The sequence below is a fragment of the Buteo buteo genome, chromosome 28 (genome assembly GCF_964188355.1).
Source record: "Buteo buteo chromosome 28, bButBut1.hap1.1, whole genome shotgun sequence".
In the NCBI taxonomy this organism is placed as follows: domain Eukaryota; kingdom Metazoa; phylum Chordata; class Aves; order Accipitriformes; family Accipitridae; genus Buteo; species Buteo buteo.
Genome location: NC_134198.1, coordinates 9,407,239 through 9,428,448, shown reverse-complemented (window position 1 = coordinate 9,428,448; position 21,210 = coordinate 9,407,239). Strand labels below are relative to the sequence as shown.

At 39.8% G+C, this 21,210-nt stretch overlaps 1 protein-coding gene across 2 annotated transcripts in view; it reads right to left on the bottom strand.

Annotated features, from left to right (window-relative positions):
• Positions 1-12,380: 12,380 nt before the first annotated feature.
• Positions 12,381-21,210, bottom strand: part of CAPZA2 (capping actin protein of muscle Z-line subunit alpha 2) — a 31,819-nt gene continuing 22,989 nt past the window's right edge. For both annotated transcript variants that reach the window (XM_075059140.1, XM_075059139.1), the window contains 4 exons: positions 20,559-20,637; positions 16,962-17,033; positions 14,307-14,369; positions 12,381-13,378 (listed from right to left, as the gene is read on the bottom strand). In XM_075059140.1, the coding sequence (XP_074915241.1) occupies positions 13,238-13,378; positions 14,307-14,369; positions 16,962-17,033; positions 20,559-20,637 (355 nt within the window). In that variant the 3' untranslated portion in view covers positions 12,381-13,237. The remainder of the gene's footprint in view (positions 13,379-14,306; positions 14,370-16,961; positions 17,034-20,558; positions 20,638-21,210) is intronic.

The window sequence follows — 21,210 nt, the reverse complement described above, 5'->3', positions numbered from 1 at the left end:
ATCCCCCTGCCCTTCAGCTGATGCCTGGTTAGCAATTGAATCCAGCTAAGCAGTGTTATGCCCAACACCTTTTAATCTAGGTACATATTAAACAACAATATATATATGCATGCATGCATATATCTGCATGTCTATCTATAATACACATAAATACATATGCATATAGTGCACCTATTAAAGACATCAGATGCATCATAAACAATATCAGGGATGAACTGGAGATGGCAGTCTAAACTGAAATCAGTGATGGTGAAAGACAGCGTGCCAACGCGAGTGAAAGTGCTGGAGGAGAGTTCATGGGATCCCAGCACTTTTCAGACATACCAACGTCTGAATAAAATGGCTTAAAAACACATACGAAAATCTGTTTTCAGCTAAAGCACATGGTCCTTAGTCACAGTCTGGAGAACTGAAAATACGCTAAGAAAGACTGAAATAAAAATTCATGCTTAATTTACAATTTAATCAATGTATTTTCATTAAAAGAAAGATATTTCAAAAGTAGGCAACTACAGACTTCTGAACAGTGCGCCCAGGCTGAAGTTTCTGTTCCCCATCTTGAAAGTGAGATATTACAGTATTATAGCAATAGCCTTCAACTTAAAGGAAGACAGTAATATTTTAAAATATGCTACCATTACTAATGAGGAAAAGTCAAATAAGCATTCACATGCCTCGAGTACCACTTGTCAAAAAGCTTTAAAAAATTGCCTTCCTTATTACTTCCAAGGCAGTATGAAGGTGGGAACACGGGGATGAAGCTCTGCCTGTTTGATCAGTTCAGAAAGCATGGGAGCCGAGTTTGAGGGAGCTGCATCTTCAGATTTCCGGAGACTTGCTTAAACCAAAGAATGATGGAGGAAAAAAATGAGGAGGCAAATTCCCCTAACCCACGGGGCTGTCCATGGCCGTGGGGACTCTGCCAGAAAACAGGGTGACGTAGAACACGTCTGGGCTGTTGTAAGGGAGGAAGGAAAGACTGCCTGAAAGTCGTTTTAAGATCTTTACTGACAAGAAAATCAACCAACAAGCTGCCTTAATTGCAAGAGAAGTCACAAAAACTGAGTTAGAACTGGCTCAGTTAAGAATCAGATGTCAATGCAAAGACGGGGCAAAGAAAAGTGTTACCAAAGAGTTGGTGCAAATCAGAGCACTGTTTCAGTATTTTCAGGTAGTGTTCAAAATAAATCTTAACCAGAAAAAAAAAGGAAACCCCAAAACAAACATTAAAAAAAACCCCAAACAACCCCAAACCTGCTTTCTTCTTTTGCTTTTTTGCCTAACAAATGACTTTTCTCCCTAAAAATAGAATTTTTAAAGGGGAATTCCACCCTGACCATCAGCACACTTAGGCGTCAGTGCGGGGCAGAGGGGCCCATCCCAAACACGCAAATTTGCTAAAGCATACTGAATATTTTTTTTTTTAAATCTATGGAAATTTCCCCCAGTAACACTTATATATTTTTATGAAGTAGGTGGACACACACTTTCATTGAGGCATTTTATGATGATCCTTTATAAAAATCAGGTGGTGGACCAAGACACGTCAGTACAAGACAGTACATGCTCAGGATTCATCAGGGACTCATGCGAGCTGCGAGGTTGGCCCCTGGTCAGAGAAGAGCTCTCGGCAAGTCAGAGTCTGACATCTGTATCCACACACATTCTGTACGTCACGGGAGGCAAATGAGGCTGTGGGAGAAATGGGGAGGCAGAGACAGATGGCGAAAAGCCCGGAGGGAACCAGCGCTGGTTTCTCCATCCCCTATTTAGGTTGAGGAAAAGGACAAGAGCTCAGCTCCCCACATCCATGCCTCGGACTGAAGCCAAACAGAAACTCTGCTTTTTTTTTTTTTTTTTAAGGAGAGGCATTTGTGGGTGCAGGAGATGTCTAGCATCTTGTCCTTTTTTTTCTTAAGAAAAAAGATGTTGAGAGTGGTCTTTAATTTGCTGAGTGTTGATACTATATTTAATAAACCTTTTTAAGAGAGAAAAAGGTCTCGACTCCTCTCCTCGGAAATCTGCAATTAGCAGAGCATAGTTTATTTTTCCCCTATCATTTGTCCACACCGCATCTTTACCAGCTACGTATCAGTAGAAACACAGAAATCCACTGACAGTTACATTTTACTTAATCTCCAGAAATTCAGATGAGGAAATCGAGCAGTTACAGTGCTGGGTCACGTACAGATAATTATTGCTGCTTGAGGCTGGCAACTATTCCGGAGGATAAGAACCGCTCTGACTGTAGGCAGATGGGGATGGAGCAAGCAGCACATCCTCTGCCATGGAAGCAGGTAGCATCCAAATGGCACACAATTTCCTTATATCACAGCTAGATCTGGCTCCGGAGCCAAATCTTGTTAAACCCTTGCAAAATCAAGTACCAAAATATCCTTTTGCCTTGCCTGACGCAATTCTTTCCTCCTTGGCCTGCTTGTCTCGCCTTTTCACACCCATCCAGTACATCGCTGCTGAGAAAACCTCTCCCTGCAGACTGTGGAGCCCCATCTTCTTTCCCTCTCCACAGATGAAGGTCTCCATGAGCTCTTGTCTTTAAATTCGTGCTACAGAACAATTGCCTGTCTTACATGTCAGCTTCATCATACCCTGCTTTCTTCCCTCCTTTGCTGCTCTTCAGTCTGTTTTGCTCGATCTCTATTCTTGCTGGTTCACGGCACTCTCTCTTCTGCACCCGGCAGTCGGTCTTCACATCCAAACTCCTCTGTGACAGCATCCTTTCGTTCAGTCCATCCTGCCTCCTCTTTTAGTAATGATGCAATCACTATCCCAAATTACAGTTACCTCACTATATTTAGGTTGTCATATTGTGGAAAAAGGAGGAACATATTTTGCTGATGTCTAGCGAGAAAATGTACCCAGAATCTCTGCCTAAACAGAAAGCCTTGTTGATAACCCTGATGTAGTCCATTAAGAGTTCTGGAAAGGAAAAACCACGATGGCCATTTCTTGAGTAAAAGTGGCCTGGCTGCAAAAGTGACATTTCAGAGCAAGCCTGGCCTGAAATTAAGCTAATCCATGCTCTAAATGCTCATGAAGCAGCAGAATAACCCCACGGGCAACGTTCCTCCCTTCCGAGGGGGCTGGGGAACGCAGCCCTCGCCTGTAAAGCATTTCTTGTTCGTTCAGTGGGCAGGAGCTGACAGACCCCGCAGCCTGGCTCAGCCCTGCGTGGGCAGGTGATGGCTCCGGGAAAGAGGGGATGAAGCTTGTCGCTGGTACAGGCACCTGGGTCGCCCAACGTCCTGAACCAAAGTTCCGTGTTAATTGTCGGTGCCAACTTCATGCCCTGCGTTGAAGCGGGATGCTCACGTTTGTTACCTGAACCATGTTTCCAGAAGAAATTTCATAGATTTCCAGTAGGCCTTCCTCCCCCTCTTAGTATTAATCTGAATAGCTCATTAATGTTAATCTCAATAGTTCATATCTCTTTTCTTCTACATTATTCAAATTGTGCTCTTCAGCCAAACTCAGACCTAGGTGAATTCTACATTATAGATATGCTCTTATATAACATTTTTGTATTTCTGCCTCCTCCTGATCGTGAAGAACACAGAAGAGTAAGGCGATGGAGTCCCATCTGGTCTGAGAAGATTCTCTTCCTTCTCACGCCTGCTAGCGTTGGTAAGCCCAAAGTAAAATTGCTTTACCCGTCATAAGCTAGCTCATATCCCACTTATTATCTCTTATCATACAGCTCTGAATTTCCTGCACAGCCGAGCAAAACCGGGCAGCCTTAGCCGAGACCGTTGTACACGCAGGGGCGAGGTGGGTGCCTGCAGCCCCAAGAAACACCGTGCATTTCTCACATACCCCACTGGCTTGTTGAGAACAAGGTGTGTTCGTACTCAAGCGCCAGCTGATACCTGCACTCCCGTTATTCAGTACATATCCCTGGCCCCATTTACCACCTATTATTGAAATCCTGCTATAGATACAGTATTATTCATTCCCTGATGGCTTCTTTCCTGACGCTTGCCACTATAGTACCAAGTACTTCACGTGACCTTCTTCCATAATCTCTTTTGCAGACAGAAAGCTGTGATGGAGAAGGAATAACACTAAATATAGTCACTAATATGGGATCTCGTGCATCGCTGAATACTCGTGACATCATACTTGCTGAACTCCAGCCTGACATCAGTTTGAAACAGCAAGTGCGTCTGCAAATCTGGGCTCCTCTGGGCTTGCACGCCCCAAGGTGAGACACATGAGCAGACCCATAGCAAAGGAGGATTTTAAATGGAGCATTAAATGGAAACAAAACTCTCCTAAATCCCAGCAGCTGCTGCTGCTGTGTGGGAAAGGGTGAGCAGAGCGCTGCAGCGGCTGGGAGGAGGCACCAAGGCCAGGGCAGCAGGCTCAGCTCTGGCACCAAACCGCTCTGCGACGGCTCTGAATACATAAACGGCGCACAGTAGTACTTACACCGGAGCTTTGTACAGGTACAGACTCGTGAGACGTCAGTATCTCTATAAAGCTCTTTCTCTCAGACTCGTTCTCCTTGCTGAACGGCAACCGCACAAGGGCGGCTTGCGCTGCCCTCCCTCCCGCGATAGGCACGACAGAGGTGACTTGCCCAGCATCGGGGTGCTCTGCGCACCCGTGAGAGTTCAGTTCCTTCCCTTCTCAATATACCCTGCCCTTTCCACACACTGTCCCTTAGCAACAGGAGTTGTTTCATTCCTGCTTCTGCTATTTAACCATTTTCAGAAAGGAAGGGAAGACTTTCTTCTGCTTACCCCATTGCTTTTACTAGGGATATTTGGGTATTTTTCTTGCCTTCCCAGCCCCCAGAAAATTAGCTGTTAGGCCTTCTCCATCCTGAGATACAGACTGTTCTCAAAGCCTTTATCTCTTCTATTTTGCACTTCTACCTTCTGTGCTCAGGACATTTTAAATCCTTAGGAACCCCTCTCCTACAGGCTAGCCCGTCTGCTCTGGCTAATTAGTTTTAATGGCATACCTTCCCCTCTGCTGCTCCAGCAGGAATTCTTCTGTCCCATCTGGGTTCCAGACAAACACACATCTGATGAATCCTCATTTACATTTGACTCCAGCATCGGCTCGCTTCACTTTCTGTTTAGAGACAATCAGCGCAGCTAAAGAAGCCAGTTTGTCTTCATCCTGCTGACTGAATCAGTCGCTCTGCAGGGCAGCAGGGAAGAAGGACAAGATGAAAACCCTCGTGGGTAAGCAGGGAGCTTCACCTATACGCTTCCATTTGTTCCCCTCAGCATTTCCTAGCCTTGCTGGCAGGCACAAATAGCCATACTGAAGGGTTTTTTCCTTATGATTTCATCAACAGACTACGAGAGGTTCTGAGCAAAGGACAATAGTAATGGTTGCTGCTCCCATGTTTTCGTCCTCTGTGGTGATCTCCACCACCAAAGATGGCCACGTGAAAGTAGCAAACCCATCATCATCTGCAGTGAAAATCCACTGTTATCTATAACCTTGTAACCCCTTTCACTGGGTCCATTACTTTGTTGGTAACTTTGATTTTTCCTAGAACAATAATGCTTGATTGTGGGATTGCCAAGGCTGCATCTGCTACCACCCTGTTTCTCAACCTTGTCATCACCTGTGTTTTGACACCAGGCACTGGGTTACCACACTGTGTCAGCAGCTACAATTTGGGTAGCAACTTTACTATGTCTGGAAGGATCTTATCAGGAGGGTGAAGTATCAGGTAGCTGGGTTTATTCTTTGGGAAATGACGTACTGGCGCTCTCTACCTTTTTCATTTACGTTCAGGTAGAGTAACTCTGGTCACACCAACTGCTGGTAGGACTGCAAGGCCCACAGTATCCAGCTGAAAGAGCTAAGGAGAGGTAGACAAGTTGTTAAATGGAAGATGATGGCTCACTAAGTTTAGTAATGAACTGGGACAGGACACATACTCATTACTGACTTTAACAGATTCTTTTGCGCCCAGAGAATCAGCTATGTAGCAGCGTCTGCCTTTGCCTTGCAGCAAAGCCCTGGCACAGGAGCAGCACTTCAGTTCTTCATGAGCATATGGCACTTACTTTCTTAGCAGCATCTCTCAGGTCTAGTCTTCTGCAGTTGAGCTGGCTCCTGGCATCTGTGACAGCTGAAGGACTCTCCATACCCACAACGTACCTACAGGAACTTTAAATAGGCTCTTGAATAAGACAGGTATTTCTGATACTCTGTGAGAAATTCTGGCTAGCTTGGGGGGAGATACTACCTGTCCCCACACACAGAACGGTTGGGACACATGGAAAATGCTTGCATGGACGTTACACCAGCTTCCATCCAGTCTTCACCGGCGCACGGCAGGAGAGGTGAGATGCACTTCAGTGCTTCTGAAAACAGGACCAAGTTCTCCTCCTGGACCCCTAGCTTAGGCTGCCTTGTCAACTCTGACTGATCATTGATTCCTTTTCCTTCACAGAAAAAAGTTAGGGGAAAAAAAAAAGTATATTATGTCCTCCCTAGCAGAAGAGAGGGTGGCACATTTCACCTCCTCAGTTTTGACTGACACCAATGCCTACAAGGTACTGCTGAACAAACTGCCTGCTGTTGGCAGAAATATCCCAGATAACAAGGATCCAGCTCATCACCCTGGATGAGTCTACAACAGCACTTGACTCTTCATTCCAGGATGCTCTTAGCTCAGAATCCATTTGCTGGCTGGTCCACATCATTAGGATACGGAAAAGTCTCATTTTTGTACACTCCCAGTGCCTCCTTTGTCAATAGAGAAGGATAACATCAAGCACACGTACCTATCAGTAGTTGGTTGGGTTTTTTTTCCCATCCTTAATTTAGCACGGGCTTTAAAATTATAACAGAAATCTAATTACTGATGAAGACAATACTAGAGAATATTATAGCATTCAAGGCAAGATTCTAGCAAAAGGAAATCCAAATACTCTGTTGATATCAAGATAGCCTGCAATATCACACGGACTGAAACAAACAATATGCAGAGAAAAACAAGCTTCTCAAAATGAACAGAAACCAAAAAGCAGGATGTGGAGAAATGACTTGAAGTATCAGATTTCATGTAGAAATTAGAGTTGCTGGATTCAGTCTTTAGCCTAAAAGCTACACAGTCTGGAGACACTCTTCAAGTACATAAAATGTGTTGCAAAGAAAATGGGAACAAGCTGTTCTGTATGCCCACAGCTAAGATAAAAAGAGGTTAAGATCCAGCAAGGAAGATTTAACTTTTTCTAGTATCTACCTTAATACTACTAATACCAAAGCCCTAAAAGAACTTGGAGAGGAAGGATAATCTTTAACATTAACAATTTCTTTCAGAGCTGTCCCGCCACATACAGGCAAGATGCAGCTGATCCTGCCACACTGTCAAATAAAAAGCAAGATGAGCTTTTGCTTTCCATTCAAGGATTTCAAGATTTTTAACACCACTATTATTCAGAAATCTTCCAGTCAAGTATCTGAACTTCAGAGTCTTTAACCACCACTGGTTTTTGGCCAATCACATTTCGCTACCTCATGTTCCTATTTTTACAATGAAGTGAAGACTTGCAAAGCTTACCAGTTTTACAGCACCTGAAAGCTGGTTCAACAATGCAGCGTGTCGTAAAAGGAAAGGAAGCAAGCAGATTTTTCTTCCTGCTACTTAGTTTAAAACTGCTAGTGGCTCTTGAAAGCTCAGATTTCTACTCCAGTTGCTTGTGCAGCTATTAACCTTAAGTGTCACAGCAAAAAAAGTCCGCTCACCTTTTGAATATTGATTTATTTTGTAATTAACTTACTCCTTTTCCAAACCTCTTCCCCTAATTACCAAATTATGTGGAAGTTTTTACTGCACAGTTAGACCAACAGGCAGGAGAAAGAGGTGCTAGGTCACCATACAAATGGCAGGTTATTAACAAAAGGGCCACAGAGGCACTTGGGGCAGCATCCTCAGGAGTTTCACTGGGTTAAGACAGACTCTGCTGGGACGGGAGGAACAGCCCCAGCAATACTGGAAGCACACCGTTGCCGTTTGCCAGGCACAGGTTCAGGAACAGCACGTGTACCCGGACAGGCGGGCGGCAGAGGCTGCAGCTCACAGGCAGCGCGTTCCGAAGACTTCTGCCAGCCTCCAGCAGACCTGCGCTCCCGGAACGTGACTTTAACTTAACCGACCCCTTCCTCAGGGCTCCAGCATCGGGCCCCCGCTCTCCAGGCCGAACAGGACACTTGGTGGAGTCGAAACACATGGCGCCTTTCTTCTTTAAGGAAAATCCTAACAGATCACATTCTCGTACCTCTTATAATCTGACTGACACATCCTGCGTTATAACTGGATGTACTGCCTTACCTGGGAAAAGGCAGCCTGACGGCATCCCAAACCCCAGGGCCGGTATTTGGGCCCCTTGCTGCACGACTGGCCCTTCTGGCACCTCCACAGCACAGCAAGAATTTGAGCATTTCTGCCTTTGGGCACCTAACTTTTAGTACCCAGCTTCTGCAACCGATGCCCAGTTTGAGGCAATACATACCACCATCCAGTACCCAGGAAAGCCAGCACACTGGGCAGGGAGGCAGCTCAAGCAGGCGGAAGGAAAACGGAAGGAAAACATTTTAAAGCCACTGCAGCCCAAGAGAGAGAAAGGCAAGTAGTTTTTCCTGCACTCAAAAGCTTCTGGCTGTGATTTTTCAGTTAGGTTCATAAACACTTTATTTGCAAAAGAGGAGGTTGCCTGGTTTTCTTTCAGCCAATTATAAGAACATTTGCTCTAGGAAGATTATTGAGTCCCTTCTTTACCTCATGGGACTAAAACCCCCTTCTCTACATCTGAGGAAAGCAGCCTAGGTTCCAGATGTACCACAGGAGATAACTTTTGCCTTAGCAGGCTGTTGCACCATAATTGGCAACCCCCCCTGCAGACACTTTTACTTGCCAAGAAAGAGATTGTGAGCTTGTTTTTCTGAACCCTTCCTTACAACGCTGCCTGTCTTGCATTTGTAGTGTTGTGCTAAAGCTGTAGCTCAGCCTTCTCCATTCTCACTCCTAAGTAATTTCTGAAATAACCTTGAAGGGTAACTCAAACTTTGAATTGCACACTGGGAAACTACTTAAAGGAAGTACTCTCAATTCTTTCACTGATGCCTACAGTAGCTGTACTCAGTATACACTTGACATGGAAAGATATTAAGCACATTTAAATACAAAACTGAGTATTTACTACAAGTCATTATTAGCATGTGGTGGTGTCCCCCCAAACCAGTCAACCAAATACTACTTTAGTGGGCACATTTACAACCCTGTAAGCTGGAAGTTGTTTCAGATCCGAAATTATTTCAAACTACAGCTAGCCAGGCAAAAGTCCCTACTTGCTCCTCTTGACTTATGAGGAATAAACCGAACAGACTTGCCCCTGCACAACTATTGATTTGCAAGGAAAAGAGTCTAAACATGTTTACAGAATATATCCTTTAAGGCAACAATTACTGCTCTTATCCTCTCTTGTGATGAGCACGTGGATAATATCATGCTGAGCAATACCTGTTACAGGTAAGCCATAGTAGCAGAGGAAAATATTGCCAATAAGCAAACGTACCAAGTATTAAGCATTCATCTTCACAGAAGGAATAAAGTACATATTCACAGTTCCTTTCCTTTAGCTGTGGAAAAAAAATGATTTTGTTTAAATCTGATGTAAATTTTCCCCTTTCAAAAAAAAAAGTTCAGAGTTGACACTGTCACACAAAAATTGACACTTCAAGGTTATGAACAAACTAATTTTAATCTAAACCTAGTTTACAGTTCCATCAGAGGAAGAACAGTTTCAGTCTTTCCAGTAAACGAATGCGACAGAAGCTATGCCCATGTCAGCAAGTAATTCAGTACGATAGGGGTGAATCCATAGCATCAAACAGGTGGTGTTCAACATCTATACCTACAGTATGTACAGTGTGGAAATCTGAAGGCCAGGTTTAGTCTGATCCTCCAGACAACCTCAACGCATCGGTGGTTTCAAGCTGCCTGAAGGGAACCACTGCTGTGGACTCACGTCACCATTAGGAGCTGGAGGGCATCTGCTGCACACCCAGCACAAACCCCAGTTCCCAGGTCAGAGTTCTCCAAAAGAAAGTGAACTCAAGAGCACCAGAACCGCTTTGTCAGCCAGACCAGCACGTGGCAAGCAGGGATGAGAGAGGGATTTACTCCCAAGCTGCAAAGACTACATCACTGCCATAGATGCAGCTAGAGTCATCCCCTAAAGATAACACATCTATTAGGCTGTTCAGTCTCACACAAAACTTTTAACCCTGGGCTGAATGATCATTTACTAATGAACTGCGTTGCAGCGTTCCCAACTGAACCAGCCGGCGGAATTGTTATCAGCATGTAGAGCATAAGAAGCAGTAGTAATGTAAGCAAAATTGCAATGATTTTCAAGTTTCATTCTACCTGCAGTATGAATTTTAAGGCAGACTTACAAAAAAGGGGCTGCTCAGGAGAACCTGGAAGCAGAATTGCCACTCCTTTTGCAGATGTTCAGAAAGAACAATTCCTAACTTGCAGAAGTTAAAAATTCCTTCGTATAAAGGGGCACTAAGATGCATAAGATGTAACACACTTCATAAATGCAAGCATTTTACAACTCCATGTTACAAGCCATAATGTCTAGTACATCAACATTCCACAATACAAAGCTTGTCTTTATATTTAAAAATAGAATATAAACAAATAGTAATTCACATTAAGACAATTGCCACAGCAAAATTTCTCTGAGAACGTGCTTTACCTACACAAAATACCCTAAAGCCTACCAAGCAAGCTCTAAATTTCTCCAATTTAAAAGGGGTAGAAACAAAACCATGCAAGTGAAATCCAAAATTGAGAGAAATCAAGAACTCCAAATGTGCCATGTGCCTCAGCTGACACTCAGGTTGGCTTCATCTAGGGAGTCATTACCTCTAAATATGAAACAGCATACCACTTTGAAAAAGTAACAGAATAGTTGATTTACTTATAAATTGCTTTATTGAAGCCATAACTTAATAAATTTGATGTTCAAGGTGTAAAATTCTCACAGACTAAAAAATTAAACACAACAGGAAAAAATATAAGTAATACAAATCTACTTATGTCACCCCACTGGTAGACTTGAACCTGTAGGATGCTATCCCTTGAAGATAAGGAATTAAGACTATCACAGGACTGAATAAACAGAGAGGGAAACACAGTAATAGATTACTTCACAGTAAAATACCTCTTTATTAGGAATATATTTAAAACTAGCTTTTTATTTCAGGTAAGAAAAATAGCATTCTGACTTTTAGCCAGTGCTGATTCCGGTCATATGCAATATTCTAACAGCTAGAAAAGTTATTTGCACCATTGTTGCCCATTAACAGTTCTCCTAACTGTCCATTCATTGCCTTTTATTTTTAGCTTGTTCTTAAATATGTTGAAGAAATTCTTCAAACAAGGTTTGTATTGAGATCTTAGTTAAGACTGACAGACTGACTTGACAGTGACTCAGCATCTGTTATTAGCTCACATACAGCTTTTATAAGCCACCTTTTAAAGAACAACATGGTTCAATAGCTGATCTACAAAGACAATTAAGAGGGCAACTCTCCAGGAAGACTGTGGTAGAACAAATCCCACTCTTCTACTATACAGTTTAGTACTGTAAAGTAGCAGCAATTTCAAGAACTTCAGTTAATTCTATACCCCTTTATAAGAGAGCACTGAAGAACAGAATATAGGGGTATTGCTACTACAATTGAAACAGTAAACTACTTTGTGTGTACATTTTTATACTCAGTACGAGTCTAGACTCTTTCTCTTGCTATGCTGTAACTTAAGAGTTTAAGGTAATTAATTGGATCATGCTGTAAACAAAGATATAAAACCTTTGTATAAGCTTTAGTGGTTTAGGAGTGCGCATAAAAACCTGCCTTCTATTAAAAAAAAAGCTGTTTAATTTTCCATCATAAGCATATAATTAGGTAGCATATTTTAAAACAGGTTTTCATCAAATTAAAAAATGAAATTATGCATTTCACAGAAGTGTTATACAGCATTTGTAATGAAGTCTGAGTTTTTAGATACCTAATATCCATTTTCAATACGAGATATATCAGACAGGGAAAGTATGCTTCAGACAAATGTATTATTTTTGGTCTTGTAATTTCCTCCATCCTCTGTAGCCAATACGAAGCTAAAAGATACCTGTTTTAAGTAGACTTTCATATGTAGATGTTTCTTAAATGCAGATGGAAACAAGGGATGATGACACTACAACAATCTCCAAATAGACTGAGAACAGCCAATAGGCCACAAGTTTGTGGCTGTTTTAAGCAGTATTTTAAAAATATATAGAAACACCAAAAATAAGCTATATCAGGAAGCAATCTGATACTCAAATAAATAGAAAATTTGCATTTTAATGTCACATTGAATTTTAGTACATTTCAATCCAAGAAAAAAATAAACTGACAGACATAGTAATGAGTACAGGATTATATATATTACAATATGCCTTGTTATAATACATTTGTGGCTTTATGATAAAAAAACCTCAAGGGCAGATGGAGTTTGAGCTCATTTAAGTAATTGTCAGGAACAAAGCATTAAATGCATTTCTGGAATAAGTACTTTTATTTAATTTCAAAATCTTAAAACAGCATTAGACCTTGGCCTTTTCTTTTAGAAAAAAAAAATTTAGTTACCACAGAGCTAGCTAAATAAGTGTTCTAAAAGGTTTAAACGATATAGAAAATGCTTTTCCCAATTTTACATACAATGAAAGGATAGATGATTTCAAAAACAGCACCTATGGCTAACTCCATGTTGACCTTGATCTAGAAATGCACGTTACTGCTCTCCACAAGGAATCCAGCAAATTTTGGAAGTTGTCCATTTGACATGACAGCAAGAGAAAGGGTTATCATATGCAAAAATATTTTCCAAACTGTTCTTAACATGTAATTGGAAACTAAAGGCATGGTCTCTTCATTATAAAAAAATAAAGGTACAACAGAAACTCTAAAGGAAGATATTCAGCTATACTGAAGTTGCAACCCTCTGAAAAGAAAGAAAAAGGAAAAAAGTCAATTAGCTAAGCTTTGTGCTCTAACCAAACTACTTACAGTGATTTTCAATGGCAAAAGCCCATGCTGACTGGGTGATTTGACAGTTCCAAATACTTTTTGTAATAATTTTTATTTGTATACAAGGACACTAAAATGATCCAGTCATGCAACGTTCACTTTAAGCATTCTGCATCTCTTTTCCAATCTTATAGCTAAGGATCTTGTTCCAGTCAATCTTGGTGCGGGTTACTGGCAATTGTCGACGTAAGGCCTTGAAAGTAGTGTCCGACATAGTCTGATAATTCTCACTGATAGCAGTCTGTTAAACACAAAGTCACACAAAACAAAGACACATGAAGAACAGAACTAGGATGTTATATAAAAAGTTAAATGATTGAGTAGTCTGTTACCTCTTAAACAGGCTTCATAAAAATACGCTAAATTAAAATAATATTTTATGAAGGAAAGCTGTTAGATCTAGATTGAAACTATGTGAAGAAAATCAGTGAGACAGATGCATTAAACCTGGCCATAGCCTAGGTGTTTCAGCAAACCACAGTGTGGTTAATCAGCAGCATGAATAAAGTGCTGATCAGAGTTAGCTTGTACATTTTTAATTTCAGACACCAAAGTCTTCCACTGTCTTTTTCTGTGGGGATGGTAGAGTCAGTCCACATCATCATATGAACTTGGATATAAAGCATGATACATACTTAGTAAATTTATATTAAAGAGCACTTTTTTTTTTAAAAAACTGACAGAACACGGTGTCTGAAATTTAACTTATGTTCAAGACCTAAATGAACGTGAATACAATTCTGCAGAGGATATCTAGAACAGTTATAGTTTTCTAACTTTAAAATGACTAATTGAAATGGATAATCCTTATAGTCATATTTAGCAAAGCTGTCTAACAGAGTAGCGTCTGAACAGAATCTGAAAAAAAATTCCACTTAAGGAATGTGCTAATACTAAAGGAGATCAGAATTGCTGATATTTGATCACTCTAGGGACTTTTCTACTTTCAAAAAAATGACTTCTAATGTAACAGTAAGTCAGTGAATGCAATCATCAGAAGGTATGGAAAGGGAGGATACAGTTAATAGCAGCATGTAATCTATTTATATTTGTATGGAACTGCATTATCTTAATATCAAAAGCTTGCTAATTATAGAATACTAGCTTTGGCTAAATATATGGTAAAGTTATACATGTGAGTAAGGGTATAGCATTTGTTTCCAACATACCTGATACTCATTTTCTGCAGCCTCTACGATTTTTATAAATTCCTTTGCTGTCTGGGCTTCATTCTAGAAAAAAAAAGCATTTGAATTAGGTCTGCTGTACAGCATGATTCTAAGACCAGTTGGATTATGTTTTTTCCTATAGTTATGAGTGATGTCAAGTAGACTCCATGAGAACACATGACCATTTAGTGGCTCAACCAAAACTGAACAAAACATTCATCCAAAACACATACGCCACATTATTTTTTTAATATAAAAATAATATAATAATAAAAACAGTCGAACTGCAAAAGCATTAAGATTACCATGGAGCTCATTAAAATATTTGGATTTAAAATTCCATGGTATTATAAAAAGACATATGGAACAGAACAGCATTTGGAAATATGACAATGCACACATACAGGTCTCTAAAAACATGAAAAGTATGGATATTAACATTATTAATGTTAAATTTCCAGTACAAATTCAGGAAAACTTAAAGAACACCAGCTAACCCAGAAGTATGCAGAATACAACCAAAAAACCAAAACAAATTTGTTCACCTCTAAACATTCTGAATCTGGAGACTAAGCTGAGGCAAACACTAGACTGGTCTTCCAAAAACATCCCCAAGTACATTTTGCAGAAGTGAGGGTGCAACACACCACAACTTCCAAATTTCATCATGACCGATAAACAGTTTGTTGGCTTTGGGCCTCATCCTTAAAGTATGCAAGTGTGCATTTGTTTTAAAAATAAAAAATGACCCATCAGTCAATCTGGAGACATATTAGCTGAAATGCTTGAAAGAAGTGTCAAGAAGGAAGTGAGGGTTCATGAATTTTGAAACTTCCAACCTGGTGTTGGAAACACTCCTAAGCGTGCTTTTGCAGAAGTTCTTGAAAGTTAGGAGTGTTCTTGCCTCACGTGATCCCTCGTTCCTACAAAGGCAAAGACTGGGAGAAAGCTATGGCAGTTTCAACAACCACGGGTTCAGAGTTTCAGTGAAACTGCATCTAGCAGCTGTGAAAGCACTCCTGGACACCACAGAAAGAGATGAAGGAGGAGGTAGAGACCAAGTAGAACAAATGAAAGGGTTTTGACTCTTCAGTGAACTGAGGCAATGATTTCAAAGGCTCTGCTAATGAAAGGAAGAATTCAGGGGTATGAGGTGTTATCTGGCTCAGAGAGAAATTAGGGATAAGAAAGTAACCTTCACCAAAATTATTCATAGCTCTAGCAACAAAAGAACTCTTCAGTCATTTATTTCAGTAGTGCCCACTGATGGTACAAAACTGCTTCTGTGCCAAACAACAAAAAAAGACGAGTCATTGGGGCTCCTTTTAATCTACCTGCCATTTCTTCTGTGTGAAATGAGAACTTGTACAGCCTCTGCCCTCTATGAAGCTCAAAGCCAAGGCTAAAAATTGGTAATCAGCAGCATTCTTGCTTTTGTGCTAGCAGGAGGTAGGAAAGTTACGTAAAAGATATTTTTCTACTCATTGGTCTTCTGCCACTTTACTAAATTGTACAACAGGATTAAGTTTCTTCCCAACAGAAAGTGAAGCAAAAGCTATTGAAAGGAGAACTTCTTCCAAATAATCTTCCATGAAGCAACTCTTAGGTGAATGAAAGATTAAACAAATCCCTTTGCTTAGTGGGTCAAAAGTAATTTTATATCTACAGCTCCAGAAGCGTTATCAGTTGGCACCACACTCTCCCATTCTTTATGGTGCTATTGCAACTGAAAAGCCAACAAGCCTTGCTTTATATTAACAAACAATGTTCTTTATTGAGGAATTGAGCTTTTGAGCCAAATTGGTCACTACTAGTCATTATCATTAAAATACTTCTACTGTTCACTTTTACAATTTCCCTTTGCCAGTTTAACCTCACTGGCTTAAGTTTTATTAAAGAACACTCCAATGGAAAATCTTACTGTTTATAAACACAATCTCCAGTAGGCAAGAGGAGCGTTATTTAAAAAGTAGTAGTTGTTCACGCTGCAACATTACCAACTCTTAAAGGATACATCTGGTACTATTTCCAAACAATTTTTATTCCTACTGTCTGCTCCTCATTACTATAAAGATCCACTTGGAAAGAAGTTGAAAAAAACCAATGCTTTAAATATAAAGTGTGTTACGCTTCTCAAGCTGAAGCATCTCTGAAAGGGCTTTTTGTACAGAAAAGCAAGAGGCTGACAGCACCAGTTACAGACAGGGAGGAAATGAAGGAAGAATACCCATCACTGCTTCTCAACTGGTAGCATTTGTTTACTATTTTTAGCATACTGGTCTTCTCCCAGTGAGCAAAGGAGACAATCTCCTAGAGGTTGTACTACTTAAGCGGGTTATTATAACTCAAACCTCCTTCATATTCAAAAATTAATTCTATAGGTCACTCTACAGATCAAAGTTCAAATACTACAGAAGTGCAGAAAGACTGACAGCAAGCTAATTAAATCAAAGTTATTTTATCTTATATAAGCCACAGTTAGGTAAAAGTAGTAAATACTACATACAAAGTATTTATAAATTAGAACATTAATTCCCATTCATGCAGAAGAGCAAACCAGCCTCCAAATTTCTGAGCTTTTTTTTAAGCTTGCTTCTCTTTTTAAATTAAAAAGTCACTTCAATATACACACTAAGGTCTTTAAAGTTTACTTACAGACACTGTTAGAGAATCTTGTATGTCTTTATGGCTCACCAGCTGAACATTACCATCTTCATAATAGTGAACCTACAGAAAATTAAACAAAGAACCTCATATTAAATGTTACAGGCCAATGACACACAGGAAAATCAAAGTATTGTAGTATTTACGAGAAGAACAAACCCATACAAATCAAACAAAAACACACATAAAATGTTACAGAACCACAAAAACAAATAGGAAAACCAAAATGTTGTAGAATTTAAATATTTTTGAGGGGGAATAGTAAAGATGCTATTCTGGAAACATTTTTGTGTTGATGTGCCTTAAGTAGTATTTCATGCACAGAAGTTGAGGTTTTGATTAACATCATGAAAACAACAACATACTATTTATGTGACCTTACTAGAAACTCGGGAAATGGTGAAGATATATTTAAAATGAGAATAGTTTTGGCAAGGCTTCAGGATACTGTGAAGTTGTTTTTCTGCTTTACCCAAACTGTTTTCTAGGGACAGCACAACATTAAGCTTCCCTTTCTAGATCTGCCTGGTTTTGATATTTTCCTCTATTAGATATGGCTCATAAGAAAAGCTGGTATTTATCTAGACAAAGGAGCTCTTTGAGTCAAAGTCTGCCAAGGTTAGATAGCAAAGCAGAATGAAATCTATTTACTCTTGAAATGCTGTATCTACAGAACAGCTTCCTTGATTATTTTACAGGAGGAGGAGACCGGTAAAACTCTACTCAAGCTAACTTTAGTACTTTTAAATTCAGTTGGGAAGGATCTGAAAACATTCAGTTTCTAATGCAACTGTTGGAAAACTTAAAAAATAGGAAGCATATATAAAGTTACACATAATCATTCATAATAACTGATACAGAAGAGTTATGCAGCTCATTGACATTTAACCAGGTATCTTTAAAGGTTTTTTTACAATTTTGATAAAGTCAACGTAGCTGATGTTACAAGGAATTGAAACATTTGTGCCTTTACCCTATTAGCCAAGATAACATTTAAATTTAGAGATTAATGCACAATACTATATTTCATAAACATTATGATCATGTGTGCAAGAGACCCTCAATTTTATAATCAACTATAGAGAAAACATGACACAGAGTAAGACAGCTATAATACCTAAGCAAAAGAAAGGTTTCCTATATGAGAGAAAAAACATTATTTCCTGTGATTCATCTTACATTATTCTTTTGATTATTGTCAAATACTTGTTTTTTCAACAAAAGGTGTCATCCTAACCATAAAATAAGCTTCTTTTCAAATCAAATATTACTGGGTGAAACTTCTGCCAGCCTTTTTCAATCCAGTTCCTAAAATGAGAAGTGCTTACTCAGTGCAAAATTCTGAGACCTCCCAATGAAACAGCAGAACCCAGAGAAGTATAAATCTCCCACTTCTCCATCATAATCGACTGCAGAGGGCCCAAACCTCCCCTGTGCTGAGGCCGACATCAGCACCAATGTCTTATCTGTCTCACATTCTTGGCAAACACTCACGCCTAAAAACTAAACAGGGATGAAGAGTCAAATCTAATTCTGAGATGTGTTATATCTTAAACAAAATATGAGAAGTAACTGTTCTGTACTATACCTCACTGCTGACATCCTTCTAGAATGCTAGGTCTGGGTTCAGAAGACTACAAGAAGGATGATGTTTATGAACAGAACCTCTTGGAAAGGTTAACTAAGGAGGGATGAGAATAACAAATTATCTAAGAGATAAAATTAGTAACCAGTACACTTATCAGTTGTTTTCCATGCACAGTTGGAGCATGTCAAGCACCACAGGGACTTAGTTTTAGTAAAAGGCTCTGCTGTTGCAGCTTTCCCCTTACATACAATTAAAAGAAAATTAAACAATGGAAGGGATTAAGACAGTTAAGAATCTCCTATATTAGAATTTATTAATAGAATTAAAAACAAAAAAAAAAGAAGAAATTGTGCAAGTGACCTTAAAAATACTTAAGACACCTGAAGATAGCAGGTGATGCTGGTATTTCCCCCAACGTATTCATAAAAGGTCTTATTAGAAACAGGGCAATGGCTGTATTGCTGTCAAAGATTCTACAAATAACACTGAAATTTCAGTACTCTGAAATTTCATTAATATAGTGAGATCTCATTCTAGAAGATTATTTTGCTTCTTAAAAATATTAAAGCACTTTTTTTTGTTTGTTTGGAGAGGGGAAGGGGAAGCACTCCCACATACATTGAAGAAATTGCACACAATTTCTAAAAATTTGAAACTGAGTTCAAAATTCCTTGGTGAAACAAGTAGTTCCTATACAAGCAAAAGAGTAAAACTTTTCATCACTCCCCAGAACACAGACTTTAATGGATGTAAATAATGACTTGATTAATTATGTGAAATAGTAATAAAAGACAAAATCAGCTGGTGCCCAAATTGAGATGCCTATTAAAACATGACTAAATTCCCTATTCAGGCTATTTTCTAGGCTACTGGGCTAACCTTTCCCAGAATTAGGTAGACACCTACCTGCTTGTTCTGGAAAATCTTTTAAGACATTTAACCAAAAGTGCATGCTGCAGAGAAAATGCCTGTTCTGCTGCAAGCTGGATTTAAGTGACAGTTTACTTAGATTCTCCCAAAGTCTTGAGAAGCCTAGAAGTTACTTAGGGTGCTTACCATGACTGCCTTGATCTGACAACATAATAATGGCTGTCCACATTTTGACTATCATTTCAGTTGTTGTAGAATTTGCCCCAGAATGGGAAATCAGATTCAGGCCCTCTGCTTGGGTGGATCTGAACACAGCTACCACATCCTAAAGTAACATCCTAGCTTCAGGCTATGGATAGAAAAACATTCCATTGCATCTTCCTTCTGAAGTCAAGTCACTGAGCAGCAAGGAAATGCAAAACTCACGGGGGCACAAAAAGAGCAGGAAAAGGGAACTTGACTCCATGTCTTACAAAAAGATGATAAAATACTACAGACTGCACTAAGACTCTCGTCCCCGATTCCAGAATTATTTTAGTAAACTCCTGCAAAATATGTGTCCACATTCCAGGGAACCAATGCAGGAAGTCAAGTCCCCCCTGCCTACCACATGACAGTCAGACTTCTTTTGGTCTCAAGATATTTGCATTCCTGCTTGGACAGTATGTGCTTTGTGAATGCCCTAAAGCCAACAGGAAGGGCAAATTCCGAATGAAGGAGACCTGGATTCAAAAATTTCAGATGGTGGAATGACTGAAACCAAAGGTTCCCACCTTCCTGAACAATAGGGTGGGTAACATGAAAAAAACCCTGCTATTATCAGTTAAAAAGAAAGTAAAGCTCTCAGAAAGGGCCTACACTCAGGAAAGGCTTGTGCCACTGCAAATGCAAGAAACAGGAAACCAAAGAGGTATATGCTGGGCTGAGGTGAATACATTATATTAAACACATATTTTGTGTTTGTAAGGATTAGGTAAATATACAACTAAGTCACTAACAACTGAATTGGCATCTCTGCTTTGCTTATTGGGTCCCTAAATTCTCTTAGAACATTTAATACACTGGCCTGAGTCTCCCTTGATAATAACTGGGGACTTCACTGATCAGGACACAGTCTGAAATAAGCGTACCTGAATTTTCAAGATGCCAGCCACTTGAGTGGTTGAAGGGGTGATTGTAAACTTCCATTCTGACCTCCAACGGCCATTCCTTTAAAAAATAAAAAACAGAAATCAGATGTCACCCCACTAATTAAGAAAAAACCCCAACATATAACTGATAGTCAAAGGAAAATAGAGAATGAAATATGCTGTCCAACTACACATGCACAAAATCTTTCCCTAAAGATTCAGCCCCATAATCAGTCGAGAAGAGAACAGTTTCCCAAAATGTTTAACTTCAGTGTTGAATGTGGACCAAGGAGATTTATTACTAAGGACCTTTTAACAATAGGACTTAAATTCTGAAAATACCCCAAACCTCCAATGTTCTTTCTCTCCATTATTATTAATTAGGCTTATATAATCATTTGTTTCTGGGACCTGGACGACTTGCTGGATCAGCCAAAGCCACACTTCACATCAGGCTATGAAAAACTTGAATGGAAGGAACATTAAAGTAGCAAGACTTTCCACTACACTGAATATAACTAGGCCTTTCAGCTCGTCTAGCATTTCTGTTCCAGGACAATTATTTCCTTCCAGTTTCCTTCCACAAATTCAATATCCTTGCCAAATTGCTTAAAGGGAGTTTCAAACATCTGGAAAACAGTATGGGGAGATT